This window comes from Balearica regulorum, chromosome 1 (assembly GCF_011004875.1).
Source record: "Balearica regulorum gibbericeps isolate bBalReg1 chromosome 1, bBalReg1.pri, whole genome shotgun sequence".
NCBI classification, from domain to species: Eukaryota; Metazoa; Chordata; class Aves; order Gruiformes; family Gruidae; genus Balearica; species Balearica regulorum.
The window spans coordinates 91785931-91803252 of record NC_046184.1 but is presented as its reverse complement, the minus strand read 5'-3'; the positions used below and the strand labels follow the sequence as shown (position 1 = coordinate 91803252).

Sequence of the window (17322 nt, the reverse complement as noted above, 5' to 3'; positions counted from 1 at the left end):
CCCGGCGCACGCTGATGATGCGGCGTGAGGTGATTGGGCCGGTAGGGGAAGCAGGGAGGCTCGCGCTCCCTCTTGCCCACTCGGGCCGCGCCGGTAACGTCGCTCCGGGGCCGGCGATGAAGGTGAAGCTGTGCGGAGGGGGTGGCGGGCGGCTGGGGACGCTGGCGGGCCTGGGTAGGAGTGGGGTGGCTGCCCTGGCGCTGCCCGGCTGCCTGCTTTACACGCGGACCGGCTCGGCCCCCCACCTCACCTGCGACACCCTGCAGGCGGTCAGCGGCGTCCCCGCCGTGGCCCAGCTCACCCTGCCCACCGTGTGAGTACTGCGGCTGAGGGGGGGGGGGTGTGTGTGTGTCTGTGGGGCGCAGCGAGCCCCCGCAACGCTGCTGGGGGCAGGCGGGCTTCTCGCTTCATAGTATGTCCTGAGTTGGAAGGGGCCCATGAGGATCATCGAGTCCAACTCCTGGCTCCACATAGGACCAGCCGAATCAGAGCATATGACTGAGAGCATTATCCAGATGCTTCTTGAACTCAGTCAAGCTCAGTGCTGTGACCACTTCCCTGGGGAGCCTCTTCCAGTGAAGAACCTTTTCCTGATATCCAACCTAAACCTCTCCCGTTGCAGCTTCATTCCGTTCCCTTGGGTTCTATCACTGGTCATCAGAGGGAGGAGATCAGTGCCTGCTCCTTCGCTCCCCCTCGTGAGGAAGCTGTGGGCCGTGATGAGGTCTCCCCTCAGTCTCCTCTTCTCTAGGCTGAACAAACCAAGGGACTTCAGCCTCTCCTCATATGTCTTCCCCTCTAAACCCTTCACCATCTTTGTTGCCCTCCTTTGGACACTCTCCAGTAGTTTTATGTCCTTTTTGTACTGTGGCGCCCAAAACTGCACACAGTACTTGAGGTGAGGCCACACCAGCGCAGTGTAGAGTGGGACAATCACTTCCCTAGACCAGCTAGCAATGCTGTCCTTGATGCACCCCAGGATACAGTTGGCTTCCCCGGGTGCAAGTCAAAATGTCAAAGTCAGTTGTCTCTTTGTTGCTTCCCTGTCGAAGGGAGGTGCTGTGACTTAGTAGGAAGCGGGTAAAGGTAAGGGGCTTAGACAGCTGCATGATTTTTGAGCATGTTTTGGCCAAACCCCTCTTAGCAACTTCATAGTCATCTTCCTAGCAGAATAACCAGCTTTAGAAGCAGCCATTCTCAAAACTAGTTTGGTAAATAGCAGCTGAAAGGAAATATTAACATCATGAAGCTTGTTAGAAGCTCTCCCCTCCCTAGCTTGTGTAGTTGTTGAGTGATGCACATTAGTAATGCTACCCAGAAAGTTACAGTGTGACTTCATGCTCTCCAGCAAGTCAGTGGTCATTGCGGGTAAAAGCTCTGTCTTTTGCCACAGAATTATGAGCATCCTGGTTTGTAAGCTGAGATTCTTGAGCTCTGTGTCTCTGGTGTTTAGTTTCATCAGTCCCTGCTTTGCTGCCCAATAGCTGGATGGCAACTATCAGTGCCTAAACCAATCCAAGTTCAGACAATGCATAAGTATGGGAACAGAAGCCTTAGTTATGAAACCGTCGATCTTTCTTGACAGTTGTTTGCTTAGTTAATGTGTTTCTGTATCTGGATGCAGGGCAGAACTTCATGAGGTCCTGGAAGAATATAAAGAAGGAGCTGCAAAATTTATAGGTAAAGTGTGCATGTTTGCTTGTATGTCTGGAGAGATAAAGTGGGTGGATCCCACGGGTGAATTTTTAGGCAGTACAGTAGGCAGAAAGGTGCAGACATAGGCTTTCCACACTTTGGAATTTTTCTTACTCAGAGTGTCACTAAGGAAGACTTCAAATAGTATGCTGCTATTAGTATGGCCAGAAACAGGCTACAAAAATATGTAGTTTTGCTTTATTTCTCTTTTCTGCACCCAGCCTTCTCCTTAGGGGCTTTTGTGCTGACTGGAATGGGCTTAGCCCAAAGGTTGGGACTAGAACAGGGAGAGGTTTTACTGTAGCCCCTGGTCACTGTTGCAAATGAACCTTGCCAGATGCAATTTCTGAATTCTTTTGATGAGGAGAATTAGAAATTCTCATGATAATGGCCTTCCCCATACAGCTGTTCAAATACATTTCCTGAGAGTACCTGTCTGCTCAAGCTGGCTTTATTGATTCTCATAAAACAGTTGGTTTTATCTAAAAATTTCCAACAGAAAGTCTTTATCCAGTATGAAGAATAAACAGGCAAAGCACCCCACATCAAATCAGTCTCAGCTGGTGGATACTTCTGCCTCTGAACTATTCCTGTTCTGAGAAGGTGTTAGGGGAAGGACCCATGTTGGATTTGTGGGAGCTTTGAGGAAGTAAAGCAGCAGGTAGAGAAGCTCATTTTTGCCTTGTTCTTTGTACCCTGTCAGTTTAGCAGTCCGACTGTACTTGCTCCCTGTATTCTTACATTTTTCTATGTTAAAGAGTCGGTTTTAGGCATAAACTCAATTTTACTTACGGGTAGTCAAATGCAAAGCAGTCAACATTGCCGCAGCCCTCACCTATTACACCAAGCCTTTGTGATCTTCGTCAGTCCCTGTACTCCGTTCTTGGAGCAGTTCCTGAATGAAATCTTTATCTTAACACCTTGGTGATAATAATGAGTAAAGCAGCAGTTCCTGCATTTGTGACTATCCTGGTTTTTCCTCTGGCTGTTGTAACAGATCAGTAAATGCCTGACCTCGTGCATTATGCAGCTGAGATCACTGTTTTCAGGCTGATGTGGTGAAGGAACCTGAATGCACAGTGATGCACAGTTAGCATCTTGTGTGAATACCTGTATCATAGCCTGTATTTATATCTGGGGAGGTAGTTCAGAGAACTGAAGCATGATCAGCCAAGTCAACAAGCTTCTCTGGGATGCTTTGTTTATCTGCATATCTCAGGCTACACTGGGTATAGGGTAAATCCTGTCAAAGCAATGGTGTGTCTTTAACTTCTGTAATTTACAGACAGTTCTTTGCATATGGAATCTAAGGGACTTTGCAAGAAAAAAACCTTTTGAGCTTCTAATGCTTGTATCAAAACTGAGGTGTTTTTATGAATGTTTTGTATGTGCCAGTTGCAGATACATTATGAATGTATAAAATAATGTAAATTATTATTTTTTAAAATGTATGAGTATTTGTGCCCTATATACAGGGACCAAGGTGTTGTGTGGTGGTTTTTTTTTTTTTTTTAAAAACACATCGAAATTCATTACATAAGCAAAGTTACAACTTGGATTTCCAAAGGAAATTTGCACCCAACATTCAATAACCTTTGACTGCTTTGGGACAAATTATTCCTTCAAGATAAATTGAAAATCTCTTTATCTGAAACTTCTTGGAGGCTTCACCAACTTCAGAGACTATCTGTGAAGAGAAAACTGTATGTCATTGAGACGTACTGTCTAGCTTTCTGATGTTTGAAACCTCCAGTCTGGCAGGAATGATAAATTTCTCATTTGTGTAGCTGATCGGTTCTCTTGCTATATGTTGTCCTTCCTTAGAAGTTCTAGGCCTGAGGTTGTTGCTTGGTTTAGATTGTGTCAAATGTTTCCAGTGTATCAGTTGAGTGGCCAAGTGAGTGAGCTCTTGGGTCTGGCAAATTTTAGTAGTGGAAGTATTAATCAAGAAGAAACATAAATAAATCTCAAAGGAGCTATGTAGGCTCCAGAACCAAAGGGTATTAATTGATGGTTTGTCCAGATGCTGCACTCTCCTCCCTGCAGCTGGTAAAGGTGTGGGAAAAGTCCTCTTGCTTTGGTGCTGAGAGATCAAATGAACACTATTTTCTTTGTCAGAAGGGATGTACTTGTGTGTGGGAGAATACCCTGTTCCCTTTTGCAAACTTACAAACCACATCTTTGCATTAGCTTTGTTTTGGTTCTTGAAACTCTACTCCGTGTCTGTTGCTCTGTTCCCAGGTATGCCTGATGCGGTGCTGTACTGCTCCCTCCATGACCCAGTCACTCCCTGTCCGTCTGGCTACAATACTAACAAGGTACAGTAACTGTAAAGACTTGAAAGGGTCCACTTAAAGTTCCTAGAAGAAAGCTGCCAGTCCTCCCCTCATCTGTGAGCTTTTTTATGCTTCAAGGAAAAATAAATCTTTGCACAAAGAGAAATGTCATTTATGTCTGCTCACACCTCCAACTAAATAAAGCTGGACATCTTCTTGGCAGTGCATTCCCTGAACAGTTCCTGAACAGTTAAGTGGCAATTCAGATAGAAAAGGCAGCTCTGGACTCCTATGCTGTTGTCCTGAAGTGGCCACTCTTGGCACCTCCTCAGATACGGTCAGTCCCAAGGCCTGTTTGGGTATGGTCACATTTGGTGAAAGGTGACAAGGGATGACTGAATGACAAGGGATAACTATTGCCATCCAGCTATCAGTGTGTGTTCTTTGCTGCTGGGAACCAGGCCGAGTCCTGTCTCTCTGCAGGGAAGGAATTACCTGAAGCTTGTCTCACCGTTGTGTAGCTATGAGGTTATAACAGCAATCTAAGCCTGGGTGTTGCAGGTTTGATTTGGCTTTTTTTTTTTTTAATACTGGTGAAGATTTTTTGTTGCCTTGTTGCTAGGCCGCGTGCAGCTGGATCTGTGCTGACAAATACTTACGAAAGCTTTTTGAAAGCAATGGGACAGAAAGCTCTGGATTCTGTGCCAGAAAGCCTGGCACAGGCTGGATTTAAATAATCATGGGATAATGCTCAGTTCTCTAAGCTGCATGGCTACTTTATTTATTAAAGCAGCTTTTTTCTTCTGGAGAGCAAAATGAAGGTAACTAGACTTGATTACACTCTGCGCCCTTTGGCTCAAACAGTTCTGACTTTCCTCCACCTGCCTTCACCAGCTGTTCCTTGATGCTGTCACATGAGGCAGCAGGTACTAACTGGCCAACATGCTGCTGCAGAACAACATATAGCTGCTGCGTTCCAGTTATTCTGCAGGTACTAATTTGGGATCTCCCTCCTTCGGAGTTAGTTGTTTTGGGGTTTTTTTTAATGGGAAATTTACAAAAATGTTATTACTTTGGAGACTTCTGGCTGTTTCTTTTTTACTCAAATTTAATGAAATTGGCTGATGAGGCCAAAAGTAATTAGGAGAGATGGATGGACGGACAACAGACATGAGGTGTATTTGTGTAATTCTTTTGTTTTTTGTGGAGGCCAGACAAAAAAAAATGTTCTGCTCATATTATTTGCATCAGTTGATCAAATTAAATTTGTGGATTAGTATGCATGAGAACTGCACTGCTTAATCTGTCTGTCTAGCATAGGCTAGGAGAATGTGTTTAAACCCTCAAGCCCCCAAAAGTCCCCATAACACTTTAAGGTATAAGCTATTTCTGATAGCTGAAAACCGTTCCTCATTTAAAAAGCACAAATGGAGTTGCAGATGAAAAGAACGAACTCTAAAGGGCTCGAGCTCAATACTTAACCTACTTGAACACCCCTTTAAAATTTTGGAGCAGCAGTGTCACAAGTCTAACAACAATACAACAAAAGCCACTGCCACACTGCACTCACAGGTTAATTACAGATTCTGCAGAACAGGATGAAACGTGGTAGCATGCATAGCTGCAGTGGCTGCAGTAACATTTTGTGAAGCTGAATGTTTAGTGAATTGAATGGTGACGTCTGCTAGCCCAGAGGTGTTCAGGTAGCATAACCTCTCTGTGCAGGTGCTTTTGTCTTGCTTTAAAATCTTTTGAGGGTAGCATGGAGTAATGATGGAAGATGGGGGCCCATGTGCACACACAGAATGGAAAGCATGTGAAGAGACTGAGAAGACTGTGTGTGAAATCCTGATGAGTACCTACCATTTCTTATGTTGGCTTGGTTTGAAAGCTGTGTGTTTCTTTTGCGCTTGGTATTTCAATACCTTCTTAAGTGGCTGGATTTGGGACCTAAAATAACATTGGTTTCTAAGATTAAATTGCCTAACAACCTTTTATATTCTTCCCAGTGTGTCTGTGTGATTTATATATATAAGTATATTCACATGGGTGGTATGAATTCACTGTCAGAAGAGGAAATAGTTTCTTGGGGTTTGCATTATGTACAGTAAACTAGTGAGCTGTATTTCCCATTGCAGCCTTTGCTGCTTTTCATGAGATGACAATGTAAGTTTGATGGGAATTAAATCTTTTCTATTTAATTTTTTTTTCTAATTCTGCCGCTAATCTGTGTGATGATAGGCCAGCTGCTCTATCTCGGAGACTTCCAAACATGTGGAGAAGTCACTGTGTTTCACCAAAGTGTATCCCAGAAATCCCAATTCAGTCATTTATCTCCTTTCACTCATTGTGCCAAGTACAGTTGATTATCTGAGCCGTGCTCATCGAGAACTTATCTGTGAAGTATAATTCCAGTATCTGGTGTTTCACCAGACCAATTCCTTTTCTCCTTTGACCTTTAAGATCCATTAAACTTTGCAACTAATGTTCATCCCTTTTCTTCCTTGATAGACAGTGTCCCTGTGGGGAAACTCAGGGCGCATGGAAATGACAGCTTCCAAGTTCATGGACATACAGCGGGCCATCCGGCCAGACTGGTTCCAGTGCATCTCTGATGGAGACACCATTTCTGGGGAAGTTGGTAGAAAAAGGGCCAAGAAGTCTGTGGATAGGTCACTTTCCTTCCTGGATGTATGCCTTCAGCTGCTAGAGAAATCACCGGTAAGGTCCCAAAAATATTGGGGCAATAGCACTGCAGCTGCTTTTTGGTCTGTGCTGTGTCCTGGGCCAGTCCCAGGATGTGATTTAGTAGGAAATCTTGTCACACATATAGAATCATAGAATGGTTTGGGTTGGAAGGGACCTTAAAGACTATCTGGTCCCAACCCCCCTGCTGCGAGCAGGGACACCCTCCACTAGACCACGTTGCCCAAAGCCTCATCCAACCTGGTCTTAAACACTTCCAGGGATGGGGCCTCCACAACCTCTCTGGGCAACCTGTTCCAGTGCCTCACCACCCTCACAGTAAAGAATTTCTTTCTAACATCTAATCTAAATCGACCCTTTTTTAGTTTAAACCCATTACCCCTTGTCCTGTCACTACACTCCCTGATAAACAGTCCCTCACCATCTTTCCTGTAGGCCCCTTCAGGTACTGGTAAGCCACAATTAGATCTCCCTGGAGCCGCCTTTTCTCCAGGCTGAACAACCCCAACTCTCTCAGCTTATCCTTATAGGAGAGGTGCTCCAGCCCTCCGATCAGCTTCGTGGCCCTCCTCTGGACTCGCTCCAACAGCTCCATGTCTCTCCTGTACTGGGGCCCCCAGAGCTGGACGCAGTACTCCAGGTGGGGTCTCACCAGAGCGGAGTAGAGGGGCAGGATCACCTCCCTCGACCTGCTGGTCACACCTCTTTGGATGCAGCCCAGGACACGGTTGGCTTTCTGGGCTGCAAGCGCACACTGCTGGCTCATGTTGAGCTTGTCTTCAATCAATACCCCCAAGTCCTTCTCCTCCTCAGGGCTGCTTTCAATCCATTCCTCGCCCAGCCTATAGTCATGCTTGGGATTGTGCCGACCCACGTGCAGGACCTTGCACTTGGCCTTGTTGAACTTCATGTGGTTCGCACAGGCCCACCTCTCCAGCCTGTCAAGGTCCCTCTGGATGGCATCCCTTCCCTCCAGCGTGTCGACCACACCACACAGCTTGGTGTCGTCGGCAAACTTGCTGAGGGTGCACTTGATCCCACTGTCCATGTTGCTGACAAGGATGTTGAACAGTGCTGGTCCCAGTACCGACCCCTGAGGAACACCACTCGTCACTGTTCTCCACTTGGACATTGAGCCGTTGACCACAACTCTTTGAGTGCAACCATCCAGCCAATTCCTTATCCACCAAGTGGTCCATCCATCAAATCCATGTCTCTCCAATTTAGACACAAGGATGTTGTGCAGGACAGTGTCAAATGCCTTGCACAAGTCCATGCTGTTTCCTTCTCTGTTAGTTGGTGGCAAGTCTAATGCTTTTTGGGGGTTCCAAAAGTGGAGACTATACCAACCGAGGAATCCATTTCCTTATTTTTCCATCCAAACACAAACCTTGTTTTCACAGCTGTAAACCAAGGAATTATGATACTATTGTTTCTGAAAGAGGTGCATATGGACAAATCAGAATACAATTATTTAAGAGGTGTGAGCAATTTCAGTTTCACTATTTCATTTTTTCTCTTTTATTTCTGGCAGTGCTCTATAATTGCCCTTCCCTTGTCCACCAATGCTGTAACCCCATCATAAAAGGCCACCAAGTTTGTCAGGCACGATTTGCCCCTAGTGAAGCCGTGTTGGCTGTCACCAGTCACCTCCTTATTTTCCATGTGCCTGAGCATAGTCTCCAGGAGGGTCTGCTCCATAATCTTGCCAGGCATGGAGGTGAGACGTGTATCAGAGAATGTCCAGGTCATAGTCCTGGACGACATATAACCAGTAATGCAGTGGGTTTTCCTTCTGCCACTCTCATTTAATCACTTGCCTCCTGCTCCAGGGTACCGATCTCTGCTAGTTGAGAAGAACCATGTTTTTAATTTTTTTTCTGCTTTTGGACTGTAGTGCATTTCTTTCACTTACCTTCATGCTGTATACATGGGCAAATTAGGATCTTCTCATTCAGATTGAGACAACCCATCTTTTTGCTCTGAAGTCCCCTCAGTTCCAAGTGAGGGAGGACTTGCTAGAATTAGCCAGTGCTATTCTTTATTTCTTCCAGCAAGTTTGAAATTTCCCTCCCTTTTGGTGAAAGGAGACGTATTATCTGAGTCTGTACTACAAAGGAAAGCGAGTGGCAGGAGCTGATACTGCTATACCCTGAAAGGCAATTCATTGTGAGATCTGGTGTCTGAAAGCCAGGATAACGGCCCCTGCTTTGTATTCTGCACCGACACGTGTAGTGCTGAGGGGCCATCTATAAAAAGCCACGTACAAAGATGATCTGTGGTTATTGCCTTCTATAGGGAGGTGGGAAGAATGGCATCAAAATTCTCAGTGAGTTAGTGTCAAGGTAAGGCGCAGAACCATGTCTCTTCTGATCCCATTTCTACTTTACATTTGGACTTCACAGTGTTGTCTGGGGTTTCATCTTATGTGGGATGTAACACTGTGGCTCTGGTAAGTTCCTGGGAATGTGGGGCTTAAGTAGCAGGCATCTGGAGTCTAGGCTGTGAGATGTCTTGTGTGTCTTTGGCAGAGCATGCTCTAACTCTTGTAGTTTTTTCCTGGCCCAGGAACTACAAGGAAGTGTAATGTTTGGGGCAATTGAAGGTGGAGATATCTTGGAAGAGAGGCTCAGATCAGCCAGGGAGACTGCCAAGCGACCTGTGGGTGGCTTTCTGCTAGATGGCTTCCAGGGATGTGCCATGGCCAAGGAGACCAAGTTGAAATTGATAGCTTCTGTCACAGCAGAGCTGCCAGAGGATAAACCAAGGTAAGTTGTGTGGGCAACATCCCAAGAAGTCCATCTGTCTTATTATGAGGAGTGTCTACGGGCTGCTGTGCAATATGAGTGTAGGAAATAATAGCTGTATTGCACAGCTATGTATGTGTGCCAAGCTGCATAAATTCTACCATTGTCAGGCTGCAGTCTTCAAGCTTTGTTTTCATTTTTAGCTGCAACTCGCACCAAGCTGTGCTCACACTGTGGATTTGAGTATTCCCCACATTTGGAGAATAATCAAGATTTTAATTCAAGTTGTCTTTACATTTTTTAGGGAGAATTACAGGTAGGATATATTTGGGCTGCTTGCATTTGGCCTCTGGGGCCGTGGTTTACTTGAGGTTCAGCTCAAACAAGAATGTTATTATCAACCTATTTTACAGGGACCTCTTCTCAGACAAACTGTCATGTTTGCAGTTCTCTGCAGTCTGAACTAGAGGAGACCAGGGAGGGGTGCTGACAGAACCAGCCAGTGCTTACATGATCTTATGGCAGCCAGCTCTGACCTCGTACCTGAGGCACTGAGCCTGGGAACTACCAGAGCTGGGACAGCCTGGCCCAAAACTGTTGATTCTCTGCTTGGACTGGCATAGTGTGGGGATTGTCGTGTTTTCCAAGTTGTTGGCTATGCCCATCTGATCCATGCCAGAGACTGGGCAGGAGTAGCAGCATTCTTACTCTTATAAATGACTAACAGTAACTAAAGACTTCCAGAAAATGTATGCTAATGTCTGTTAGTGGTTCAGAACTGGAGGGGTTCCTTAGCATTGGGTTGAGCTTGCTGGCTTTTGCATGGGTCGCTCTTACAGGAGCAGCTGCAACAGAGGTAGTATGGGTACTTTTTTCATTGTTTCCTGATGAGAGTGACTCAGGCCCCATTACGGGTCTTCCTGTAGCTGTGCTGCCCTCTGCTAGCTGAGCATTGCTCTAACCTAATGGTGTTCAAAAAGAAATTAAATGAGAAAGCATGTGTCTGGTGTTGCAGCTTGTTCATGCTTAGCGGTGCCCGGGGTTTGAATTTTCCTGACAATTAGAAGGCTTGCTGTGTTGTTGCCATCCTGTCTGGTTGAGCTACTTAAAAAGATCCCCTGGGAGCATTAGAGTCCAATCTGCTCAGCTAACCTTAGTGGCTACCAGTGCATCTGCCTCATCTATCAAATAGTTTGCTTGTTTGGTTAAGACAAGTGTTTCTGACCTCTTTGTAGGAAGAAAGCTGGTTAGCCCGAGGGGGTCTTGTAAGTACCTCAAGTGAATTTCAGACAGTCCTGCTTTCCTGACTCACCCTTGCCATTCTGGCTGGAGAAGTTGTTTTGCAGCTGTGTTCTGCCCCAATATGAAATTGTCTAGAAGACAAACACTTTCTGTGCTTCACCCAAGAAGCGACTGCTTTTTGTGTGATGGTGAAATGATCTTACAAATGTACTCTTTCAGAGTCCTTTCGTGTACCTAAAGATGCCAAAATCTCTTGGTAAAATTTATTTTCCTTTTCAATAGCACCAGAACCGTTGCAAGAACAAATCTTTGCCCTTACCTGCGCTAAGATAAGTTTTAGCAAGGGTTTTGATCATATATGCAGAGCTACTTTTTTAACTCTTAAGTATCATTTTCTCCCTGCCATGAGAGTCTGAAACATAAGACACTCATGCTGTAAATTTCTCCCATCCTCATTCCGTGCTCATCAGTTTAATTGCAGTACTTAGAAAAGTGACTAAAAATGGCACCTTGTGACTTCATTTATCAGCCCCTGTGTATTTTCCTAATTATCAGTTTAGATCATTGCCCTACATTAGCTTCTACTGCTGTCAGCCCAGCCATGCACCTGCAGGAGAGCAGGCACTGCTCTATTCTCTTCTGCTTCACCCACCCTCAGGGAAGCTGCCAGCTAAATTTGGCTAACAGCAGGATCTCTATTACCATTGATGGCAATCCAGCTGGGCTCTCCCTGGCTCTTAATGCCATGTCCCAGGAGATGTTACAGCCCAGGTTTTTGGGTAAATTATTTGAGCAGGTAGAGTGTAAAGAGGAGGGCAGATTAAAGCAAGGAACTTTTCTGAAATTTCCAATGCCATTTCTTATTAGTGCATTCTCCTCCAGGCAGTTCTCCCAATGCTATATGATGTGTCTGTCACCTGAAGGACTTGTATCTTTGACCAGCCCTCTGCTGCTGTCTCTGCTGCTCTTGATCAAGTGCTTTTAGACTGTCTCCTAAACAGTTACCAAGCAAAGGGGTCCATGTGTCCGGAAACTGGTAGTTCCATGGAGCACAAATATGACTAAAGAAAATATCTGTTCTATGGCATAGATGTTGTTGAATTTTGAATCTAAGTGTATTTATGTGTGTGTGAAAAAAATCAAATCACTTCAAACATAATGAACAGAATGAGGTTTTTCCGCAGTAAATGAGGGATTATTGCTGCCTTCCAAACAGCAGATAAAGAAAAGCCGGTCATGTACTGGATAGGTTGGAGGGGGGGAAATGGAAGCACACAGGATTCTGAGTGATGACTGTTGTACCCACTTGCCTTCTGGTTAGCAGTTGCAGGGATAAACCACATGTGCTGCATATGTCTTTTCCTTGAGGTACCTGCTTGCTTCTACTCAGAATATTCTAGAATTGTCATCTTGTGTGTCTCTTACAGAATCATCCATGGTGTAGGCAAACCAGATGAGGTGCTTGAATGCATTGAAAGGGGAGTGGACATTTTTGAGAGCTTTTTTCCTTTCCAAGTGACAGAGCGAGGCTGTGCCTTGGTTTTCAGTTATGACTGCCATCTAGATCCTGAAGCAGCAGGTAGGCTTCTTGATGGTCATTATAATTTTTATTTTATCAGCCAGTATTGTGGCAAGCATAATTAATGCTTTGGAGGAATCTGTATTTGAGGGGTTTGTTCCTGAAATAGGTGCAGTAACCACTGGAAGAACTGGGATTCCACTGTCAAGTGTTACTTTTGAAGGTGGGGTATTTTGGTGTGAAACCTGTTGAGGCAAACTTGAGGCCTCAACCTAGGATCTGAATGTCTGATTAGCCAAAATATGCTCAGGTATTTCATAAGCACTTACTGAATAGAGGGGTTTTTGTTCCACACCATTGGCAAATTTTCTGTTACCAATAGCAGTGAAGGCTGGACCTGTTAAGTGGAGATCTAAGATACTTGATCTCTAGAATTAACTGAATATGTGTCTGTTTGAATAATATATTTTTTAAGTTCCTTCTTTCTAGCTCACAAAAGTTAAGGTTCCCATTTCTTTGGGCAGTTTTTCTCTCTGTCCTTGCATTCATCAGTTCATATCAAAACAAAAAGGAAATGTTCATAACTCATTACCTCATTATGCTGTGAGATGGTAGCATGTGTATCACCCATTAAAGCATCTATCAAATGTGTTTCAAGCAGCCATTTTGTTTTGGCTTATTAAATGTTTTTAATACAGAAAAACATTTTTCCTCCTGGGTAGAACCTAGCGACTTTTCATGCCTGGATAATTCAAAACCAGCTGAATAGAACAGAACATCTTGCTTCTTTGTGCTTGCTGCAATTTTTTTTAACCCTTCTCTTTGTTTGTTGTTCTTTACCTTGTCTAACCTTATTCTTAAATCATAAGATTCTGGGTAAGGACAATCTCTTTGTTCTGTGTCTGTTTAACACTAAGTAGACATGGATTATGCAAACAGTAATACTGATGTTTTCAGATATATCTCCTGCTTAAGAACAAACTTGAAAATGCAAACCTACAAAATTATGGGGTGATTTTTATTTTTAAGATAGACTGCTGAAAAGGCAGATGTGGAATCTAAATCTTCTGCATTAGTGCTAAGGGCTTCTTTTGATTCCAGTTGTTTAAAAAAAAAGGCATCTAAATCTCTGAGCCTGATGACAGCATGGAAAGTATCGAATGCAGATGAGTTGCCTGTCTACTCTAACAAAATCTCAATAAAATCAATTTGTTCAGGTGCTTGCGTTCTGTTCAGCATGCAGTTCAGACTGGAAATATTTTTGACATTTCATTAAGAATTAAACTCAGTAGAGCAGCAAAAAGTTACACTGTTGTTTCAGCTCTAACCCTTCATTAGGTTTAGTAGATTAGTTTTCACTTGTCTCTTGCTGTTTTAATCATCTAAAGTTGTATTTGTGTTAACTAACCTACAACAATTAAAGAAAAATAGTTGCTTACTATAGGAGGGAGGTGGAAACTTGTGGCAGGAGTTTTTATCTGGCAAGGGAGTAGCAGAAATACCTCCTGTAAGGTTGCTACCCTTCCTCTGCCCTTGCTGTCTGTTCATAAAAGGCTGTTGTCTTTTTAAAACAGTTTTAAAACAAAATGGGGCCCAGGACCTGGAGAAGAATGGTGCTGAAAAAGACCACGATGAAATCGCCAAAGCTGACCCAGAAATGACACCATTTGAGATATTTCTGAAGGACAAAAGGTACGTGAGTTTGTGAGGAGGGTACCTGCAGCTGTATCACTAAATGTGATACTTTTGTCCTCTATATTTGATTGGATGTGGTCAGTAGCTAGATGGGAGACTTCATAAAACATGAAGGTGTTGAAGACAGTACTTCTGGACATTGAATGGAGAGTGTTGGATGAGTGTTGTAGCTTGTTGTCAGGCAACAGTGTATGGCTGAAAGCGCTGTCTTTTGCCTGACCTAAAGCCAGGGATTTTCTGATCATTTATCCAGCAGACATACTGTGGTCATAACTGTGTTCCAGCTGAAAGACGGTTCACGAAAGTTGTCTGGGGATCATTTTGGTCTTCCGCATTTAACTTGGGTCATCTTGAGATGCTAGATTTTATTTAAACTATGGAGAGCCTCCACTTTCTGACACAGTATGGGCAGCTGCAGAGCAATTCTGCAATTTCTGGATACTTCAAAAAAAAAGAAAAAACCAACCAACCAAAAAAAACTAAGCCCCCCCCCAAAAACCCCACAAACTTTGGCCGTTGTTACCACCTGTCCTTCCTTCTCTTTTCCACAGCTACCGCTAAGCTGCCTGAGTAGACAACTGTGTTGCTTTGCTCAATTCTCTCCACTGTGTGAGAATGGTGCATCTCATAGTAGAGGAGCATACTGTTTTGTGAAAAGTGGAATCAGTAAATCCTTGTTTGTGATAGCTTCCTCCATAGACTGGTGATAGCTAGTGAGGCCTGTCTTGCGCTGCAGCTTTTCTGGCAGGGAAGGCACAGGTAAGGCTTCTCTCTGCTGTTAGCTGCAATGTAGTCAAAGTTATCCTCTGACTTAGATGTGTGGCCTTTTGCCTCTGTAGTGAGTTCTGTCATGATATTTGAAGTCCCTCATGCCAGTAGTGCTGGTCTTAGATGTCAACGCATCTTACAGCAGCTGGGTTCAGGCCCTCAGAACTTAAAGGCTCAGGTCCGTGCAAAAGGCCACCTAGTAACTGGATACTCTTTATTGCTTGAATGGGTCTTCTTACCTTTGATGTAATCCAACATTGCTTCCTCCTTAGATACCAAGATGATTTTGGTCCTTTGCTGGAAGGATGCACCTGTTACTGTTGTCAGAGGCATACTCGCGCCTACGTCCATCACCTCCTTGTGACTAATGAGCTGTTGGCCGGTGTGTTGCTCATGATGCACAACTTCCAGCACTACTTCAGTTTCTTCAGTGCCATACGGGATGCCTTAAGAGACGATAAACTGGATCAGCTGAAAAACCTTGTCTTCAGGCAGGCACTTCAAGGCCCAGGAAATGCGAAGCCAGGCCAGTGAGGTCAGAGAGGATAGAGGAGGTTGCAGGCTACATCCTTATCTGGTAGGACTGTGTAAGGTGGACTGCCAGCAGGGTCACCTGGACCTGTTAGTAAAATGCCTTCCTTCTTGGAGGAAATTGAAGGAGACATTTGAAGAAGATCTCACTTCCTGGTAGGGAAAGAAGATCGTATTCAAACATCCCTTTTGGTTAATTGGCTTGGTGCATTCCTGGTGTATGGAAGAGCCTCAACAGCTCAGAAGACCAGCATGGGTAGCTTTGTTTTCAGTTACTGTTAGTTTTCTGTGTGGAAGGACAGAATTACTGAATTTGTGATTGAAAAATAAGCAGGGCATGTACTTAAAATTAATCTAGCTGCCTGGACGCTCAGCAGCTCTTTGGGACTCTCATTCCATATCGAATGGATATTACAGTTAATTAGTGGTGTGGTTGTCCCATCATGCAGCTCCTTGATGAGAGATCCTGCCTCAATCTAACACAGTGTTCCATGTGGCCTTTGCCAGCATCTTTGTCCCTGAGAAGAACTGACTGGAAGTGCTGCGGTGTTCAGTGGCACAAGGGACTGGATGTCTACTTTTCTCTCAGGCCACCTGCAGTGCAGCATGTTCTCTGGGATGGGACGAGGCCCTCCACCTTGGCCTGGCCTTGAAAACCCTGGTCTCTGTGACATTAGAGCCAGAAAGAAGAGAAAGTGTTTAATCCATGTCCTGCTATAGAGGGGGTTTTGTTTTTTTCTTTTTTTGACTCTGTACCCTTTCACCTGTGTGGACTAAGATTTCCGTTCCGCACTAGCATGTGGATGATAACGAATGTACCGTTCTTTCCAACTGTCCTAGCGCTGGGCAAATACGCCACAAAATGTCAGTGTGACATGGAGCTGTGAAAGAGATGTATTGCAGGAAAAGGCATTTAGAAAAGATTCTTGTGGCTCTGTGTTTTAAAATATGATTTAGTTATGTCACATTCCTCTTATTCAGTATTTTTTTATGGCCCTTACTTTGGAATCCTGGATTTACTCATTTTATGTTACAAAGCAACAATAAAAAAACTATTATTAATTACTCTGGCTCCTCAATGTGTGACAGAGGTGGTGTACCAGAGAGCTTGAGTGCAGTGCTCAAGAAGATGTCTTGTGGAAGTTCGACCTAGCAGCCTGATTGAGATCAGTGACTCAACTAGGAGTAGGTTCCTGTCTCGGAGCAGGGGTCCAAATAATTAATAGACCTAGAAGTGTTAAAGATGCCCACCTGTCCTCCCCATAAGATCTCTACTACCTAAATTAAGCTTAAGAAAATACTACAGTGAAAGTTGCTGGCCTTAAAGCAATTAAGGATTAATCTGCAGTTTGCTGTTTTTCCCCATTTCTTTAATATTTTAAGATTTTAATATCTCACATCAGAATGACTTTACTGTAGAGTATAAGAAGTTTATAACTTCCCTGTCAGCATTGCCTGTGCATCTTGTTTAACCTGGCAGTCGGCTAGAACAACCACACAGCCGTTCACTCACTCCCCTCACACACCCCCCACACACACCCCGCCCCATGGGGGGAAAGGTGAAATTCGTGGGTTGAGATAAAGACAGTTTAATAGGACAAAAAAGGAAGAGAATTATAATAATGATAAAAGAATGTACAAAGCAAGTGATGCACAGCACAACTGCTCACTACCTGCAGACCACTGATGCCCAGCTAGTTCCCAAGCTGCAGTCTAAACCCCTGGGCAGCTTCCCCCCAGTTATATATGGAGCATGATGTCATATGGTATGGAATATCCCTTTGGCCAGTTTGGGTCAGCTGTCCTGGCTGTGTCCGCTCCCAGCTTCTTGTTGCGCCCCCAGCCTCCTCACTGGCAGGGTAATATGAGAAGCTGAAAAGTCCTTGATTTGGTGTAAACATTGTCCAGCAACAAGGAAAACATCAGTGTGTTACCGACATCTAATTCTCATCCTAAATCCAAAAAACAGCGCTGTACCTGCTGCGAGGAAGAAAATGAACTCTGTCCCAGCTTAAACCAGGACAGCATCTCTGTCTCCTTGGGCAGGTCCACAATGGTGTCAGAGTCCTTTCTACCATTCCAGCCTTATACACCACGTTGCACTAACTACATTTCTGTGCTACAAGATCCTAAATAAATGGTG

General features: G+C 44.3%; 1 protein-coding gene across 3 annotated transcripts; it reads left to right on the top strand.

The window, feature by feature from the left end:
- Positions 1-14: 14 nt before the first annotated feature.
- Positions 15-16238, top strand: QTRT2 (queuine tRNA-ribosyltransferase accessory subunit 2). 3 transcript variants are annotated; one of them, XM_075765723.1, is made up of 8 exons: positions 15-313; positions 1625-1680; positions 3937-4013; positions 6483-6692; positions 9246-9445; positions 12094-12245; positions 13760-13877; positions 14921-16238. In XM_075765723.1, the coding sequence occupies exons 1-8, from the start codon at positions 15-17 to the stop codon at positions 15180-15182; spliced, it is 1374 nt and encodes a 457-aa protein (XP_075621838.1). In that variant the 3' UTR covers positions 15183-16238. The 3 variants fall into 3 exon arrangements, with proteins under 3 accessions (XP_075621838.1, XP_075621847.1, XP_075621856.1); XM_075765732.1 differs by having other exon boundaries at positions 71-122; positions 14921-15289; XM_075765741.1 differs by lacking the exons at positions 15-313; positions 1625-1680; positions 3937-4013 and adding an exon at positions 4783-4962.
- Positions 16239-17322: the final 1084 nt, after the last annotated feature.